Source organism: Opisthorchis viverrini, assembly GCF_000715545.1.
Source record: "Opisthorchis viverrini unplaced genomic scaffold opera_v5_197, whole genome shotgun sequence".
Lineage (NCBI taxonomy): Eukaryota > Metazoa > Platyhelminthes > Trematoda > Opisthorchiida > Opisthorchiidae > Opisthorchis > Opisthorchis viverrini.
In genome coordinates this window covers 814,008-831,105 of record NW_008751854.1, presented here as the reverse complement: position 1 = coordinate 831,105, position 17,098 = coordinate 814,008, and the positions used below count along the sequence as shown (strand labels likewise).

General features: G+C 44.6%; 1 protein-coding gene across 1 annotated transcript in view; it reads right to left on the bottom strand.

The window, feature by feature from the left end:
• Positions 1–397: 397 nt before the first annotated feature.
• Positions 398–17,098, bottom strand: part of T265_08025 (hypothetical protein) — a gene marked incomplete at both ends in the record, with an annotated part of 45,603 nt that continues 28,902 nt past the window's right edge. The window contains 7 exons of the mRNA XM_009173712.1: positions 398–1,077; positions 1,361–1,810; positions 7,237–7,322; positions 10,361–10,486; positions 10,751–11,228; positions 11,639–11,729; positions 15,527–15,581. Coding sequence (XP_009171976.1) covers positions 900–1,077; positions 1,361–1,810; positions 7,237–7,322; positions 10,361–10,486; positions 10,751–11,228; positions 11,639–11,729; positions 15,527–15,581 — 1,464 coding nt within the window. The remainder of the gene's footprint in view (positions 1,078–1,360; positions 1,811–7,236; positions 7,323–10,360; positions 10,487–10,750; positions 11,229–11,638; positions 11,730–15,526; positions 15,582–17,098) is intronic.

The window sequence follows — 17,098 nt, the reverse complement described above, 5'->3', positions numbered from 1 at the left end:
CAGCTGAAAATAGCACTAGGTGTTACAGCCTATTCCTAGTGCAAACCATTACCAAGGCCTGTCTGTGCACGCTACGGCAACACGCATCTTGACTATTTTTGACGCTGATTGCCAATCATTCTTTGAAGGTGGCGGACCGCATTTGAGGTATTCCGGAAGAGAATACAATTTCCAACCCAAAAAGACAGTTATAGCGTTTCCCATGAAATAATACAGTTTACTGTTAAATTACGCTGCAGTCTGACTGGTTAACCAGCCAAAAGCCATGCCTGATACGTTCCTGGTACACAACCTGAAATAACAGCTGAGATAGATTAGAGCACGATACACCATTCACCTGTTCACACTTAACACCAAGTAACCCGAGTAGAAAATTAGAAAGAAAAGAAAGATTGTTCAATAATATTGTTAGTTCGTGCTTGACAAAAGAACTGGTTGCGCCAAAGGCAGTATATGAGTAGCACACAGTGGCACCGGACTACAAAGAATGGTCAGACCACGATGTGATGGTAGTTCATATAAATTAAAACAATCGCACAGAAATGCATCTAACTCTCCTGAGCATAGCTAAACTAGGCTATCTATAATCTAAGACTACACGGTGAAAATATAGGTCGATTTCAAAATAGTAGAACAATTAGGCCCCTAGCAGCAGTAAGAGGCCAGGGAAAGGCGGTGAGACTAGGTAACTATGGTACAGGTGAAAAGGTTGTTGAGAGCGCTGATAGAAAACGACGAAGGAGCAGGATAGGCTCGTATACAAACGTTGTTTACATCACATGGTGGCAGTCTGTCACAGAAAGTAGAGAAACGGCACAAGGTTTTGTAACCACTTGCAAAATAACGCCTAGAAACCCACAGTCCTCCGAACAGCTCAAAGAAGGCAAACGCAAAGTGTTCTAGGCCACTGAAAGCGCAGCGGTGACGTCGGGTAGCACATTATCGGAGTCGACAACATCCAAACATTGTCCACTGAGCTTTTCCTCTGATATCAGTTCACAGTCTGCTGCGAGTTTGATCCTAGCACGGGTATCTTCAGTACTCTGACTCTCGGTTGTCTGTTCCGTTTCTTGGGTCCTGTGGGAGAATGCCATGCAAACTGAATCAGACTTCAAGTTACATGTCAGATGGTCATGAAAGTCAATATAAAAAGTAAGGAAGTACTATCTTGGGACCTATACGACTCCTATTCGGTTCGCCCAGTCCGTAAAATTTCATCCAGCAAGTATCTGATAAAGAAACCTGCTAACCAGACACCTCCTACTAGATTCCCTTAACAGTAGGGTTTCCGCTTCCCTCATCTTTCAGTGTTTGGTGATAAAAGTCAGAGAGGACATTACTAGTAGTAGGCACAGCTTACCTAAGCTGGAGTACCAGAATTCCATTAACGCGATTTAGAGTCTCCAAAGTGGTGGTGACTGTAGGCACAGGTAGGGTTACACCATACGACGAAAGTGTGGTGGGCATGAGAGTTCGGAGCGGATACGCGGGCGATATGCCACTGATTCCATCAGTATCTGTGATTTGCGGACCAAGGGTCTTGGGATCACCTGTGCTAGTGAGTTTTGGAACACTGGATGCAGCCAATTCCGCGACTCTCCGCGCCCGTGTAACTGCCTGTTGAGTAAGATGTCGTAGGCATTCATCGCTGTCACGAGTGTAATCATTATCTGGTCCAAGGCGATCCTTGTAGATGGCGAACCGTCTTTTTTCATAGTCCAAAGCCGCGCGAAAATCGCCTCGATAGGTATAGGCTCGGCTGATCAGGTGACATGTGAATGCCTCTTTCAAATTCTTCTCTCCATAGAATCTGGGGTGATTAAATTGGCGAGAGTGTGTTAGCAAACCAGGTTGCACTTCAAACCAGAGGACAAGAAAGCTTAAACAAGCGAATACTCAAAAGTTCACATCAACAGCTCCCCAGCGAAATCCAACAATGTGACAGTAGGAAAGATCGTACAGAACACCTATCGATAATCATACAACCAATCAACCTGGTTTAACAATCAGATTATAGCTCATTATGTAGAGTGACCGAGAGCAGTCAGGCTCACCAACCAATGACCACCCACCATTTTGCGCTGCTGCAATCGCTGAAATCTAGTTCACTGACGTTTCGCCCCATCTCATTACGATCAAGAACTATAGGAAAATCTATGAAAAACTTGAGGCAGCGAAGGACAATCTGAACCATAATCGAGAACTTGTATGGTATTTGAACCGATGTACGTTGTAGATACATGTTAATCGTTTTGATGCATGCTTGACTGTAGGTAACAGTGGAACAACTGTTTTACCTGCGATCGCGCATCAGTTAGTGAATGGCAAACATGGACTGAACATGTAAATTCATGCGGAGCAACGGAAACCTAAAGATTTAGGAGTGAACCTGAAGGAATCACTAAAGATCTCCCAAACTATCAGTCCGATGAGGTTATCAGGAATGTCTGCGGTCGCTCTAGGATCCTCTGATACAGAAAAAGTAGCAGAAAGTGGGGTAAAATTGCGGAAAGTAGAGCAAAATGCTTGCCTCATAATGATATATGTTCGACAGCTTAAACATTCACAAGGCCTATATCAATTAGTCACTTCTTCAAAGGTAGAATCATCGTCCAAACTCCCCGAAGCTACAACTTGTTCGCACAAAATAACCAAGAAGTTTTGGTACACCTGTAATCCGAAAAATTGGGCTGAGTCTCGTAAATTGAAGGGGTTGTCAGAAAAGCTCAAGTAGCCAAGAATACTCAAATTAAAACACAGTGACCCCTACCAAATAGGACCTGGTTAATGGTACCTTCAGCGGGAAGGTCCCTGGCTTTCGCTTGATCACCGAATCAACCTCAATCACCAAGAAATCTGTTACCTGTTTGTATTTTTATTCTGATCCCTCCCGCTGATCCAGTTCGAAGCGTAATTATCGTACAATAGAATGCCCATTTGATTCAATGCATCTTATTGAGCGAAGTATGTACCCCACACATTTTTCTGTGGTTCCAAAATCAGTCTCCTGTTGCTTGTCGCCCCTTCAGCCGTTTGAACGTCTGATGAGCCGTGTTCAGATCTACCATCATGTGAAACAACCTAAGGTAAAGTAGTATACACGAACTGCCTGATAATAGTGTTCGCATATTGATTATCTCCCTGCGACCGAAAGCAAGCCAACAATAGGAGGGCGGACTTTGTCAGGTATGCCGACGAAATGCAAAGTCGGTGACGGAAACTTATGAACTAGCCCCTGCGACCGAAAGCAAGCCAACAATAGGAGGGCGGACTTTGTCAGGTATGCCGACGAAATGCAAAGTCGGTGACGGAAACTTAGTGAACTAGCCTGAATCTTCGATTTTTTGGTGCTTATTCAAGCTTGCATTATTAAAAGCAATTTGCATTTGCGGTAAAAGAGTCTCCTAGATGTCCGTTGTCTACCCATGCCGGACCATGATTAGGCAGGACGCGTCTGCAACAAACTTTGAGAAAGGTTGAAACTGTATGGTAATATGAGGTTTGGAGGGGCATTTTGAGGGACAGTCGTACAACTGACTCAAAGTTTACCAGCAGTATTCAAGGGTGCTTGGAATGAAACGAGTAGGATATACGAAAGTACTTTCGGAAACAAAAAATCAAAGTTCCTGGCCTTTTTTGACGATACTGATAGCCCCAACTACATTGATGGCCACTGACAGCATTACCTTAACTAAGAGGTCTCTGTGACGTCTGTTCAGTTAGGTTGTCACTCATACGACTAAGCTTCCATAAAGTGGTCGGTCTAGCTTTTAAGCGAAGTCGCCAAACTTGTAAGTGATCGTAGCGTTGACTGGAAATACTAGAGACATCGTTGTTAAACTCACACTCCACAATGCATTTCTTGATGTCATAATAGACACTGGCCACGGGACCATTTCCTTATACGTCCTTGATTATGAAATCCATATGTAGAGATTACCAAGAGGGCCACCAGCACCCAGAATGAAAATGCCCACATAGGGATTGTACCCGAGTCGCCATAATGGTTGTTCAGGATCTTACTACTCAATCACCCGGGCTAAGCTGTAAACTCATTTCATCAGTATTAGGAATTAGCTACATCCCAAGAAGCCATCAATCAAAGATCAGTCAGCACCGGACCGCATAACAAAGGATGTATGGTTAAAAGATGAATGTTGATATCTCCCGTCTAAGTGCAAGTTAACAAAACTGATAATCAGGAACCTGCAGCCATACGGTGGTGTTCAACTTGCCAATAAGCAGGAAAGTTGTGCAGTGCCTTTCGGCTTTGTACTACGAGGTGATTGCCTGAGAAGAGTGTGCGCACAATTTAAGCTTTAAAACGATAGCTATAGCATATGTTGAACAGCCTACTTTAGAGACACTGAATATCACCAAGCTGCCTTAGGCTCCCGATGAGTCTGTGTCGATCATATAGGGAAACAAAGTGACGAACTGTTAACTTTTCTTCGTCTTTTTTATTTGTATGCTTAGGTGCGCAAGACTTTCTGCTCTCATGCTGGGTTTCCGCAACTTACACACACACACGCACACATTACAGCTTGAAAGACCTGGCATGCGGTCATGTGTTGTCACATGCCCCATAACTGTGCGTCAAGGAAACGAGTATGCGAGCACTCGTGAAATTCAGGCTGACGTTGCAGGCTTCCGCCAAAAAGCGGTCAGTCATGCCATTTCATCACTATCTGGTAACCGACACCGGACCACCGAATCCTACAGCCTCAGCCAAGACAGCAAAGCCACACATAAATGTTGCATCGTTCATATCTTCACCCCCCGATGAATCCTGGAACAGCGACACTGCTTCCAGCAACCAATAATGGTCGTGTTCCTTGATATGAAAACTGCCTTTGACTGTGTGGACCGTCGGGGGACCGTTTGCGGAGCAGAGGTGTCCCCCATAAATTTTTGACCCTCCTTAAGGCGCTGTACGCCAACTCCCGCGGCCATATGAAGGTTTACGGGAAGCTCTCACCTGAGTTCACCACATCAAGTGGTGTCAGACAGGGCTGTCCCTTTCCATTTTCAACTTCGTCAATGACACGATCATGGAAGACTCACTACCAGCCTCTAATGCCTATAAGCGTCCACTCACAGACATCGAGTACGCAGACGATATAGCTCTTGTGGGATCTGACCCCGTGGTAATGCAAACAATATTAAATAATCTAAATAATTCCGCCTCCAGGTTCGGCATGCACTTCACACCTGCAAAATGTAAAGTGCTACTGCAAGACTGGGTGGGCTAGAACCCTAGCCTCGTGCTTGCGGATGAACCGATTGAGGTAGTAGACAAATGCGTTTACCTGGGCAGCTGTATCACTCCCAGTGATCTCGCTAAAGATGATATTTCCACCCTGGTTTGGGAAGGCCAGAGAAGCTTTTGTGAATCTGCGTCACTTGTGGCGTAGGCATGATACCAGCTTCTCTGTCAAGAGTCGAGTTTACAATGCGCTCCATATTACTATATGGATGAGAAACCTGGTGACTGCGCGCTGAGGACGTCAAAAAACCTTCAGTGTTTGACCATCGATGTCTTCGGAGCACTGCCCGAGTCTGGTGGGAACACCGGATCAGCAATGCTGGAGTATGTTAAATGGTATTCGGGAAAAATTACTCTCTCGGTAGATGGACTGATCACAAAGCACAGGTTGCGCTGGCTTGGCTACTTGCTGCGCATGCCATTCGACCGACTTCCTCCAATGATTCTTTTCGCACAGCCACGTGAAGGGTGAAAACGAGTCAGAGGCGGTCAAGCGAAATATGAAAGCCATTACCAGCAAACTCAGCTGCGCTGGTCACTGCCGTCTTCCTGGATGAAAACCCCGAGACGGGCCACATCAACGGTTGGAGGCATTGTCAGAAATGGCGCTCGTGCATCAAAGCTACTGCCTTGAATGCATAGCGCCCTTCCCAAATCCCCATTTGACAGTCCACTGACAGTGCTGTATTTACGCACGAATTTATCAGCTTTCGCCTCCAATGCGCAGCTATCCACCCCAGCTCCCCAAATCATCGGTGAACGAAACTGTGGCAGTACGCGGTTCTTACAGCTGACAATCATGATGGTGGTGACTCGTAATTCAGTAAACTAACAAAACTTATGGGTATGTGGAGGCTTGCGAGTGGCGGTGCGTGCGAATGTCCGCAACCGATGATCACCACAGAGGAAGTCAGCGTACGAAATAACGAAGGGGGACAGGTCACACTTTATCAGGTAGCAGTTGGGCTGTCTGAACATAGCCGCCTTATTTCAAATAACTGACAGCGGCATACTTAACCCCTCAAATGCCAGTAAAGAAAATAACTTTTTCTGAAGTTATCTGAGTCGGCTTATTTGGGGCAGTCGACGAAGGTAAGCCTCAGGTGGTAATTCCCACCGGCAAATTGTACGGGGCCATCGTTGATTTGACGGTTTTAGAGGATTCTGAGATCTACTCCGCAAGTGACCCAATCGAGCCATATTGCAACCTGGCTAGAATGACAGAAAACAGTGGTTTCAAGGGACGACTCCAGAATTCGCCAGGGATGATCAAAACAGTGCGATATATCGGTTGAAGAGATTGTCCCTGAAACATAATGGGAGTGGCCAAAGGCGACAATTCCGCGCGGAGAATGGAAGGGTGCGGATGAAGTTACGGTACGCTCCCATATCGGTTGAAGAGATTGTCCCTGAAACAGATAAGGGGGGTGGCCAAAGGCGACGATTCCGCGCGGAGAATGGAGGGGTGCGGATGAAGTTACGGTACGCTCCTATGATCACTGGGTTTTTAGGACATCAGCAGTAGTTGCTTGAGATAACTTGTTCGAGTTATGGACAAACAAGAGGAAAAAATTACCGAGTTCTATACGAGTAATCAGCTTGTTAAATACTCCTGGCTACCGAAAGCCGCTACAACCACTTGACGATAAGTACACGGTTCTTACAGCTGACCATGATGATGATTTCTTTCTATACGTCACGGGAAGATAGGAAGCTCTGTTTTCGAAAATAGACTTTATTCACTAACAGGGCTAGGCTACCAAATCAGCTTCGTTAGGTCAGCAATGTTTCCCGAAGCAGAATATGCCGTCATAACAAGGCTAAATTATAACTGGGATCACGGAAACTCTGGACATCCTTAGTACGGCATGCACAATGTGCCAAGTTCGAAGCCGACAGAGGCATCCCCGAACGACTTGTGACTAGCCGGTTATGGCCACAAAGGACAAAACAGAATAATTTCAACTCACGTTCGGCTGAGCGAAAGCGCATTCTCAAGAAAAACTAGTGCCAAATCAAGTTCACCGATCATTTGCAGCATGAGGCCAATATTGGTCTGAAATTTAAAAGGTCAAATGTCAGAGACCACGAGCACTTGTGTGCAAACGACTAATTAACTACGATTAAAAACGAGAGCCATAAACGTGAGCATACCGCCGGGGTGGTGTTGCAGTACACGTTTATATGGGCTTGTCCACTGGCACAGTACCAATGAAATAATATTATTAGTAACAATAATAGAAACCAATTGCAAAGAAACCACAATTGAGATCAAATCAAAGAACCCACCCATGGTGCACAACGCAAAATGGTGGATGGTGGTAAGAATGGGCTTCTGAAATTGAAAAACGACGAAAGGTCACGGAAGCTTGTGCAGCCTTATTCGCTCTGACGAAGTAACTGACTAGGGTCTACGTTTCTTGGCCATACCAAGAGGTTCTTAAAATTTGAATGGGAGAAGCAAAAGGAGAGGAAGTCGGATGAGGAAAGCGAAAAATCACCAGTCTGTCCAGTAGCAATAGGAGAGCAAATGTCTCGACGTAGCACTAAGATCTTTGTGCCTACACCGTGTAAGACCGTAACCAAGGATGCCACCTCTTCATTTTTTGTCTATAATTAGTGCATACGGTTCCGGATGCTACAGCATTGTGCACCGAGGTTATGATGACAGGAGCGTAAGTGGCCAAATCCAACTCTCTGCTTTTCTGAATGAGTGTGGATGGGAACGGCCAAGTTGGGACAGTTAGACATACCTCATTACGCAAAGGTAGTCTTGGTTCCGCATTGCATTAGTGCTAACTCTGGTGACGGTAAAAAGTCGAGAGTAAGAGTTACGAAAACCTACTTGCATCACTGGTGGCCTGTCATACATCTCGAGCTATACAGGAACTAACCATGACCTAGGTCAGCAGAGTCTGAAACCACTGCGGAACTTGAACCATCGATATTATAAAAAGGCGTTGCGTATCCGCAAATATCGCAGAAGTGATATAAAGTGGTGTAAATAATGATTTTCGATTGTCAACTAGATGCACTAACCTGTAAAATCAGCTATTCTCTAGACTTCACAACGTTTTTCCTCAACAAAGACGTGAGACACGAACCCTTCTAGGAGAGGTTAGTCCAAGAGGAAATGCCAAATAATCGCGGTCTTTTTATAAAACTAACACAGTTTCCCTAAGTAATACATTCATTGCAGTGATTGTCAAGGTGATCAGTTGCTCAATGTGTATAAAGGTAATCAACGAACAGTTTGCGTGTCATTGGTGTTATTCACTGGTTCACGAAACCCTCATCGAGCTTGGAAGTAGACCTCACAGCTTGCAGTTGTCGAATGTGTTAAACAGATGGGTTCGGAAATGCAGGTATCGAGTACTATTAGATATGGCGACTATAGGTTCATCGATTTTCTTTTCCATTTTTGTCCTCTTCTCCCATGTTGATGTTCTTCTGGCTTAACGTGTTGCGTTCGATGGCAACGAAACAGTCACTCTGGTTTCAGTGATCAATAATGATTCCGCTCATGAGGAATGTCAGGCATGACTAAATTAATTCGCATGACAGCTTTTGCCTTGTTTACGGATAATCAGGTGAACAGAAAGTTCGAAAATTCCAGAACTAGTGGTTTATCCAAAGCCTCAGTACAGGAGAGCGTAGAAGCCCGCGATTAAATTCATCAGATGGAGAATTTGTCAATCGCTCAATGGTAGCTCAGCGTTCTATCCTGAATACGAACCACGAAAAAAACGCCAGCTTAGAAACGCGGGATTCCCAAGTTCGAGTCGACACAATAAAGTGAGGGTGACATTTATTTCAACGATAAGCATGAAGTAATGCAGCCGAAATCTCCGGACATAGAAAACAGTTTACAGGGCAGCATCATCGCCACCAAAATGGGTAGCAACACACTGCCGATAAATAAAAAATAAACAAATCACCCAGCTGTAACACTTCCGGTGCCTAGCTGCCATGCTACCCGAGGGAAGCAGGAGGGCTGGGATACTGCCAGGTTACCCAAGCCTAGACAAGGGAAGTCGAGAAGTAGAGGTCGGGTTTGAACTACGGACCTTCCGGTCAGTAAATTCGCGCTCTAACCAGTTGAGCCATCTCGCTCCAAAGAATGAAACGGGTGGGTAGTCAAAGTCTCTGATAAACAGCTATTTACTCCCAATCCACAGATTAGCCAAACAAGAAACCAGTGGACCTGAAGATTGTGCTTCAAATACAGAGCCAGTAATCTAAGCGATTATAAAGCCTGCCCTATTTGAAAATGACTAATGGATTGCTATCCCAAACTGAATTTCGACATCGGACACAAAAGACATCTGTGAGAAAACTGACCTCTGTAGAAAGGGAATGCGTGGGCGATTCTGAACAATATCCAATTTGTCTACCCAGACATATTAGGTATGTTGACATTAGAAATTCACCTTGTTGTGCCCTATAGATCAGATAGACCAATCACCGACCTGGCAGCAATATTCGGCTAACGTTGAGTTTGGTCGAGTCATACTGGGAGAGGCAATAGCAGGAACGGTTAGCCGCGTGGCTTGCGGGTAACTACTTCGCTTGCTGGTGTGTCATCCATCCATCCTAATAAGCACCAACGTGAGAAAGGTGGGATGAAAACTGGGCAACGCCCTGACCACACTGCATGCAACGGATTGGTCGGGAGTTAGGACACAGGAATTTCCTCAGTTGCAAAACATGCATAAGTGAAAAAAAACTCCATCGTTTGGGGATCCCCCATATAATTACCAACTGAGGCAACCGCATAAACATAAAGATAGAACTAACAAGTTGCGCAAAACAACTGGTTCAGTGGCTGAACGGTTACGATCGTGGACCCTGGTACGGACTCCACCTGGGCCGGTAACCGTTCCGATAATCCGTGCACATGCCCCAGAAATTAGGACATAGAAAATGTCAAATTTAATTTCCGCAAGCAATTATGGGAAGGATTTCCGAGAGTGTGACTGAGTGTTGATTAAATGGCTATATCCTGGAAATCAGTTCGACTTTCGTATGAAACGCGCACGACATAATAGGTAAGCCAAAAAGAAACCAAATGTTGATTCGCCCTAAGAGACTTACGTCTATTTGTATCATTTCCGGGTGAATCTCCCCATGACACATTAGAGCGATATACCGCGCACGATATAGCAGCTGCAATGCAGGTCCAATATGTCCGCAAGCAAATGAGTACAGTGCAAAATGAACCTGCAATGGGAGAAACCACCATATTATTGTCCGAACCTCAGCCAAGCGGGGAGAATCGCATGGCGTATACCTAAGGATACAGTAATTATGACTGCTTGGTGAGCTCTCTTGTAAAAAGAAACAATCAAGTGACCAAAGCGACCAGACTATATAAGCGTTATCCACGTAGGTTCAAGTAGGAGCAAACCGAAAATTCGAAAGGGAGTACTAAAATTGATCTAATCTGATCAAGTAGTATGAGAACGCTGAAATACTGACACTCACATATTCAGTTGTAGTATTAGGATTGTCGATCCCATGAACGCGTTCGCTAACCATGGTAGCGCGGTGTTGGAAAAGTAGGGCTGCTTGATGTTCTCCCATTACATAGGAAAGACGAGCAAGAAGGCGATTGCAAGCTCCAATATCAGGATGCAAAGGGCCATACACACTATTGAGCAGGCTCAGGGCCTCGTTTATCAATTCAAAACCTTCTTGAAGGTGACCGGTGGAAATACGAGCTTGTCCGGTAGTGAAATAATGATAGGCGTCAGTAGCATGTGGGTGCAAATGTTTTACAATCGGATATAGAGAAAGGATGTCCTCAGTGACGAACACAGGTTTGGTGTGGTGCTTTGCCCCATTCGAAGGAGTTAGCGGATAGTCTCGGAGCAGTAGTTGAATGCCGACAGTAGGACAGAAAGCTCGGAGAAGCTGCACACGATGAATCTCGTAGTGGGTACAGAAGGCATCGATATCGGCCCTGGGAGGAGAAAATCAAGACGAAGAGTGGGGAAACAGATGATTACGTCGGAAGCAAGCGTGAATTGAAGGATGGATAGCGACTATCCACTGTTTCAGCCAATGCGATGAATGGTTATTAGGTGGAAATAGCCTGTTCCGTGGCATACCTGAGCAACCGTTGGGACAGTTTTTTAGAAGGGGAAGTTGCATGGGTTGCAGCTTTGTAGGAACAACACTACGAAGTCGCTCAACCTAAAACCAGTAACTCAACACTAGAGGTTAGATTTATATAAAAGCAGAATACTGACACTCCAGTAGAGTTGCTGATCCCCTGTAGTCTGGACAATTCTGATCAATGACCTTCCAGTAACAAACAACAGAGATTGAAGCGAATGAACAGAAGAGTAGTGGAAGGTTACCGGAACTCACGCGTTGATGTTGTAGTGATAATACTCCTTTGCCTCCTTTACTAACTCTGCCCAAAGTGATGCCGAAGTTTCGTTTGCCCAAGCCATTTCTTCTAAAAGAAATACAAACAGAGGTCAATGAGAGCACGTGTTTGGTCTGACATAAAGGGATGAATGAGAAGTGGACTAAGAACGATCCACTTATAGAGTTGCAACGACCCACAAGATATCAAATCAAGATGACATTCGGTTTTACGGCATACTGGGTTAATGGATATGGAGAAAAAGATACGGAATGACCGCTGACCACTTGACAGGGTAGCCATTCGAGTTAAACGTTCCATTTTTGTTAACCAGAACAACAATAATGTTGACGAGTTGTACAAATGTGAAACTATTAAGGTTGAAATCCGCATTGATTCAGAAACCCTGTAGATACAGCTTCTCAGGTCAGACCACAGACCACCTTTCAAATACATCTTAGAGACCGAAACAATCACCGACTCACATCTGACGGATAATTTTACGGCTACACAAACCAAGCACCTGTTTTACGTACGCTCGACCAGCCAGTGCATATTCACGCGTATAACACAGGGATTGAACGATGACAGTCACTGGCTGTGATCAGTACTTAACTGCTCCAAACCTATTGGAATTCCCTTCGGATTTCATAGTCTTTCACAATGTTGAACCGAAACCCTCCAAAAAGTTCACTTCCATGTACATCATCGGGGGATTATGTTAATCAGCACAAACTAAAACATTTACACGACATCAAGAATAACAAAATACTCGAAATTTCCGACGCGGTGATTCTTGTATTTTTCTTTTTAGATTAATCTAACAAAGAACCATTGTTATTCCGTCCACTCAAGTGGTCACCCCAATGGGGGAGTAGAAATAAAAGGAAACCACGTTTCAGCTGACCTTTGGTGAGACATCACACTCCGCATAGTGGTAGACCTTCAAAAGCTGATTCGAAAAAACCCCCATTCGGCCCTTGTCATTCTTACGGGCTCTAACTTCTACCATGCGCTAAAGTGACACCACAACTGTTCTGTGTTTTTTTTTAAGATCTTCTGGCCTAAAATGTAGTTTAAGCGGTCATCTGCCTTGAATGAAACAGATGAACGAATATGCACTGCAGGACGCTGGGATAGAAGTACATTGGCAGAAACGGAGCCGTAGTTCTCTACAACTCAAGAAATCTGATATATCAAGTAACAGAGTGTCCTCATGAAAGCAGGGCAGTCCGAGTAAACAGAGGGAAGACTAGAAATTGAGGCCCCTGCTTTTACTCAGCAGCAGCATCCGTAGCAAAAGCAAACGTAGGTTCAAAACAGGCTACTAGCAGACAAACTGATGACTGCTTAAAGGACGGATACATTTATGGATAAAAAGGAAAACTCCACTCTTACATGCTGAATTCGGACTGCGCATACGTTACAAGCAGTTTCGATCTGCTGGTACCAAAAACGGCATACTATTCGTCAAAAGAAATATACCCCTTCGGCGACGAGACAAGTATCTATCCAAACCCGGCAACCCCACACACTCACATTTCAGCTGCCAGTGTCAGTTTTGAAACCAAAACGAAAGCCAAGCCAGTAAGACAATCGCGTGAAATGCTTGGATTTATCAAGACTGGACGACGTGTGATCAAACAAAATTGGTTGTGCGGAACGAACAAACCAAATAGTTTGGTCAGGGTATTGCATACCTGCATTACGCATGGGTGGACTGTTGTAGTGAGTAGTTCGAAAGCTACGAATGATAAGAACAGATAATTCGGACAACCCTTCAAAAGGCTACTTAAAACGCAATCTTCCACCGAACGCTTTAGATAGATAGTGTGAAAAAAACACCGATGTAGTTAAAATATCATTAGAGAGTTAACTAGGAATGATAATAATGGTAATTACAATAGCAATACTAATTAGCGTTCAGCTTTGGCAATCTTTAGGTGATGTTACTGTTGTGTCGCCCGAATGAAACACGAGGACTGATATACCCACACCTAGACAGCAGCAGTAGAGATGCCGGGGTTGATTTCGAACCAGTGAGTTCGCGCCTACCAATCTACCGTAGCAGCTTTAAGGTGCTATAAGTTGGTCGAGTGTCTCCGAATGCGTGTCCCAAACCATAAATGATATTGGAATTAGTTGGACCCACTTGTTCCAAATCCCGGCCTTCAACGGCAAATTAGTTACCAGAGCGTTCCTGATTCGTGTGTACAGTGGATGTGTGGCGACGTGCTATGACAGGTGTGGTGTGCCTGCTTGTCACTAAATTGTCGGGGTGATCATGAACAACTGACAACACTCTGTGTGTCTTGCTGAGGGGATATTCCCAACTGTCTGTCTATGAAGATCTACGGGAAAAGTGCAAGGTGCCGGGGTTCAGGTTAGAAATCATCCCACCAGGGAGGGGTTTCTTTCGGCAATGTCACGTGACATGTAAATATCGCCAAATCATGTTACAAAGATGTGTGCTGTCAAGATTCACTTGGAGCAGGATGTTCATTTCTCTTCCCACATGAGTCTCTAATGAGAATGACTGGGATCCCTATTCAGGCAGCTTGCGTAATATCAGTATAAACATTGCATACTTAAAGACTGATAAGCTGAATCTAAGGCAACATGATATGTTCACAATAGATTCAGGTGAAGTCCACATAGTTTTATCGTAAAAGTCCATCATTAGAAAGAATGTAGTGTGTTCCCAAACCAAAAGTAAGAGAATTCACGAAGGAATTAAGGGAAACCTTAACTCCTGTTTTTCCTCTCCTGAATTCAAGGTTAATTCATCTTTTTGCAACTAGCGACGACAAAATGGATTATCCTGTAGCTGTTTAAGATTCGCTTGGAGAAAAGACTGACAACGCCGAATCCACAAAGCCCATCGATTATTCGTGAGAATTCATATGATCAAACAAACCAAACACCAAGACTGTCACGGTGGTCTAAATCTGATTCCATAAAAGCGCTTGTGGAATTATGCTACTGGGTAGAAACCAGTAGCTAAGTGAAAGTGGCTAAACGCAAGCGACCACATGTGAATGGCGTCGACCCCGGGTGAAAATCCACTTTGTTTTGACAAATCATAGGTACTAAAACCATCCTATATGGTGGCTGCGCGATGTAGTGCGCTTGACGAACCATCACTTAACGAAGAGAGTGGTTTTCCGCACCCAGTCCAGAGTGGCGGAAGCAGAGGTGGCCAACCTATGACTTGGCAGAGGGGTATGAAAGAAATCACGAAATGTTTGGGTGATGTCGGTGCTATTCACTCTCCAGGAGGACCGCGTGACCCCCACTGCGCTTAGTTGGAGACGCTGAAAGGTATGGCTGTTAATCGATGTCGGTGGCGTTCTTATAGTCAGTTTCTATCTAGGTTGCCTGAATGAGTGTCTAGAGGTGTATGACCCTCGGAATGGTTGTGGTACACTAGGGACAAGTCCCATGTCCATCCACGTTTATTCTTTTCTGCGCAATAAGGTACTCAAATAAACCATGGTTCTCCGGCGGCGTTGCTGTCGATGGTGATAATGACTATGTGATGGCAATGCATCAGCTGAATAATCAACACTCTGGGAAAAGCAACAGTGGCTCCAAGTATTTACCTCGGCAGATTCGCACGGATCTAGTTGCACCTTCGCTGACACCAGCCTATCCATTAATCATGATTTCAGGTGCTCAACTGTCTGCCCCATGCTTCTACAAGTTACCGTGATAAATTACGGCAAATACGGTGACAAGTAACTAATTGAGACTTTGGGTGAAATTGGAACCAACTAGGTCTGAAGTCACGGAAAGGGACACCTTTGTAGAAATTAGTAATGCGCTATGTAGCAATCCCTATGACTGATAAATAGGAACGCAAACAGAAAACTTGCCGGGTGATTCACGAAGATTCTTCGGTTTCTTTTTTCCTTTTTTATTTCGGCTGAGTCGTAAAACTTGCTGCAATGGAACAGACGTGTTCTGGATTAGAGCGATAGGCATAAAAACAAGTGGGCCTTAAAGATAACACAAAAGCGAATGTTCGAACAATATCCAAAGTGCGGCAGTGATCTTGAGCGGTTCTTCACAAAAAACAATAACCGACGGTTCACAACTCGCGCCACAGTGTTGACTCCACGGAATAATTCACTCATGAATACCGAATCCGATGACAAGCAAATACAGTACTCCCATTCAACGGACAAACATCCCAGAGTTTTCTGTGAAGTCCACTCAACAGCTGTGACCCTTGGAGTGTATTAATTTGGACGACAATATAATGTCAACCATAATCGACTCGACTATAACCTGGCTCACGATCACTTTTCAGCAGCCTTTAGATGGATGTGATGAAAATTTTCACATGTTCGGCTACCCTGTATGTAGGCCACGGAGAGACTGAGCAGAACAAGCTAATGTTTAACCTGCATAAAGGCCGCCAGTCATCTGGACCATTGTGGGCCAGCAGCAGAACTGGAAGTGTAAATTGATATCGCAAAGTTAATGTTGGGAACTCGATGGACATTAAGTCAAGGTAAATCGTTTAGCTCATCTCCATTCTTCAGTGACTTCAATCCGTATGGCATCCATGTGTTAGGTTAGGACTGCTATCGTACCAAATCGTTGATCATCTGGTTGAACAATAAAATGGCGAAAACCGCAATAAGAGTTTTGAAGAATGGCACATGCAATGCACGGACGCACGGAAAAATAACGATTCACAGATCAGCTAAATCCGACTAACTTAAACAGATGGTAGTTTTTATTGCCGTGTCTCGCGATAGTGTGACGGTGATGCTAACGGCATCTGTCGAGAAAGAGTGGGCTAATGAGAACGGGTATTTGGTGTGTAGCGAACGGGGGTTGTGAGCACCCAGAGTTACCTGTTTAAAAACTATCCCACAGGGTACATGAACCTTCAGTCTGAAAAACCAAACACTGGAAGAGTCAGACAGCGCCGGTGCACGTGAAGGAAAAGAGGCGACTGAAGGACGAGTGACACGATGTGTTTTAGTGCACGCTAATCTTACTGTCGACAAGTCACTCGTAGTAAAGGCACAGAGATCAAAATACACTCTGGAAGCCTATGGGTTTGAGTCTTACACGAGATGCACAAAGCTGACGACTTCAAGTGACTGCACAATATTCCTCGATTTCTAGGCATAGGTTGAAATACATCTTTGAAGCAAAAGGCGTGTCATTGTGGCGTCACCTCTTTGCAGGAGGGTAATTCGGTCAATTATATGGTTGTGAGATGACTTCCACCTTCAGAAAGCGAGTGAAATGAAACACAAACTTTCTCTTTGAAAGGACAACACAAGTTTTACGTAAGCGGTTTGTGGTTCACCAAACACCTACCAGCTGCCAACAGAAAAATGTATTTTGCACTTTATCCATGCTCCAAGTCACCAAAATGGAGTGAAAGGAAATACTAAAGCATGAGTTAGGGTTCCACCATAAACGAACTAGCTCTAAAT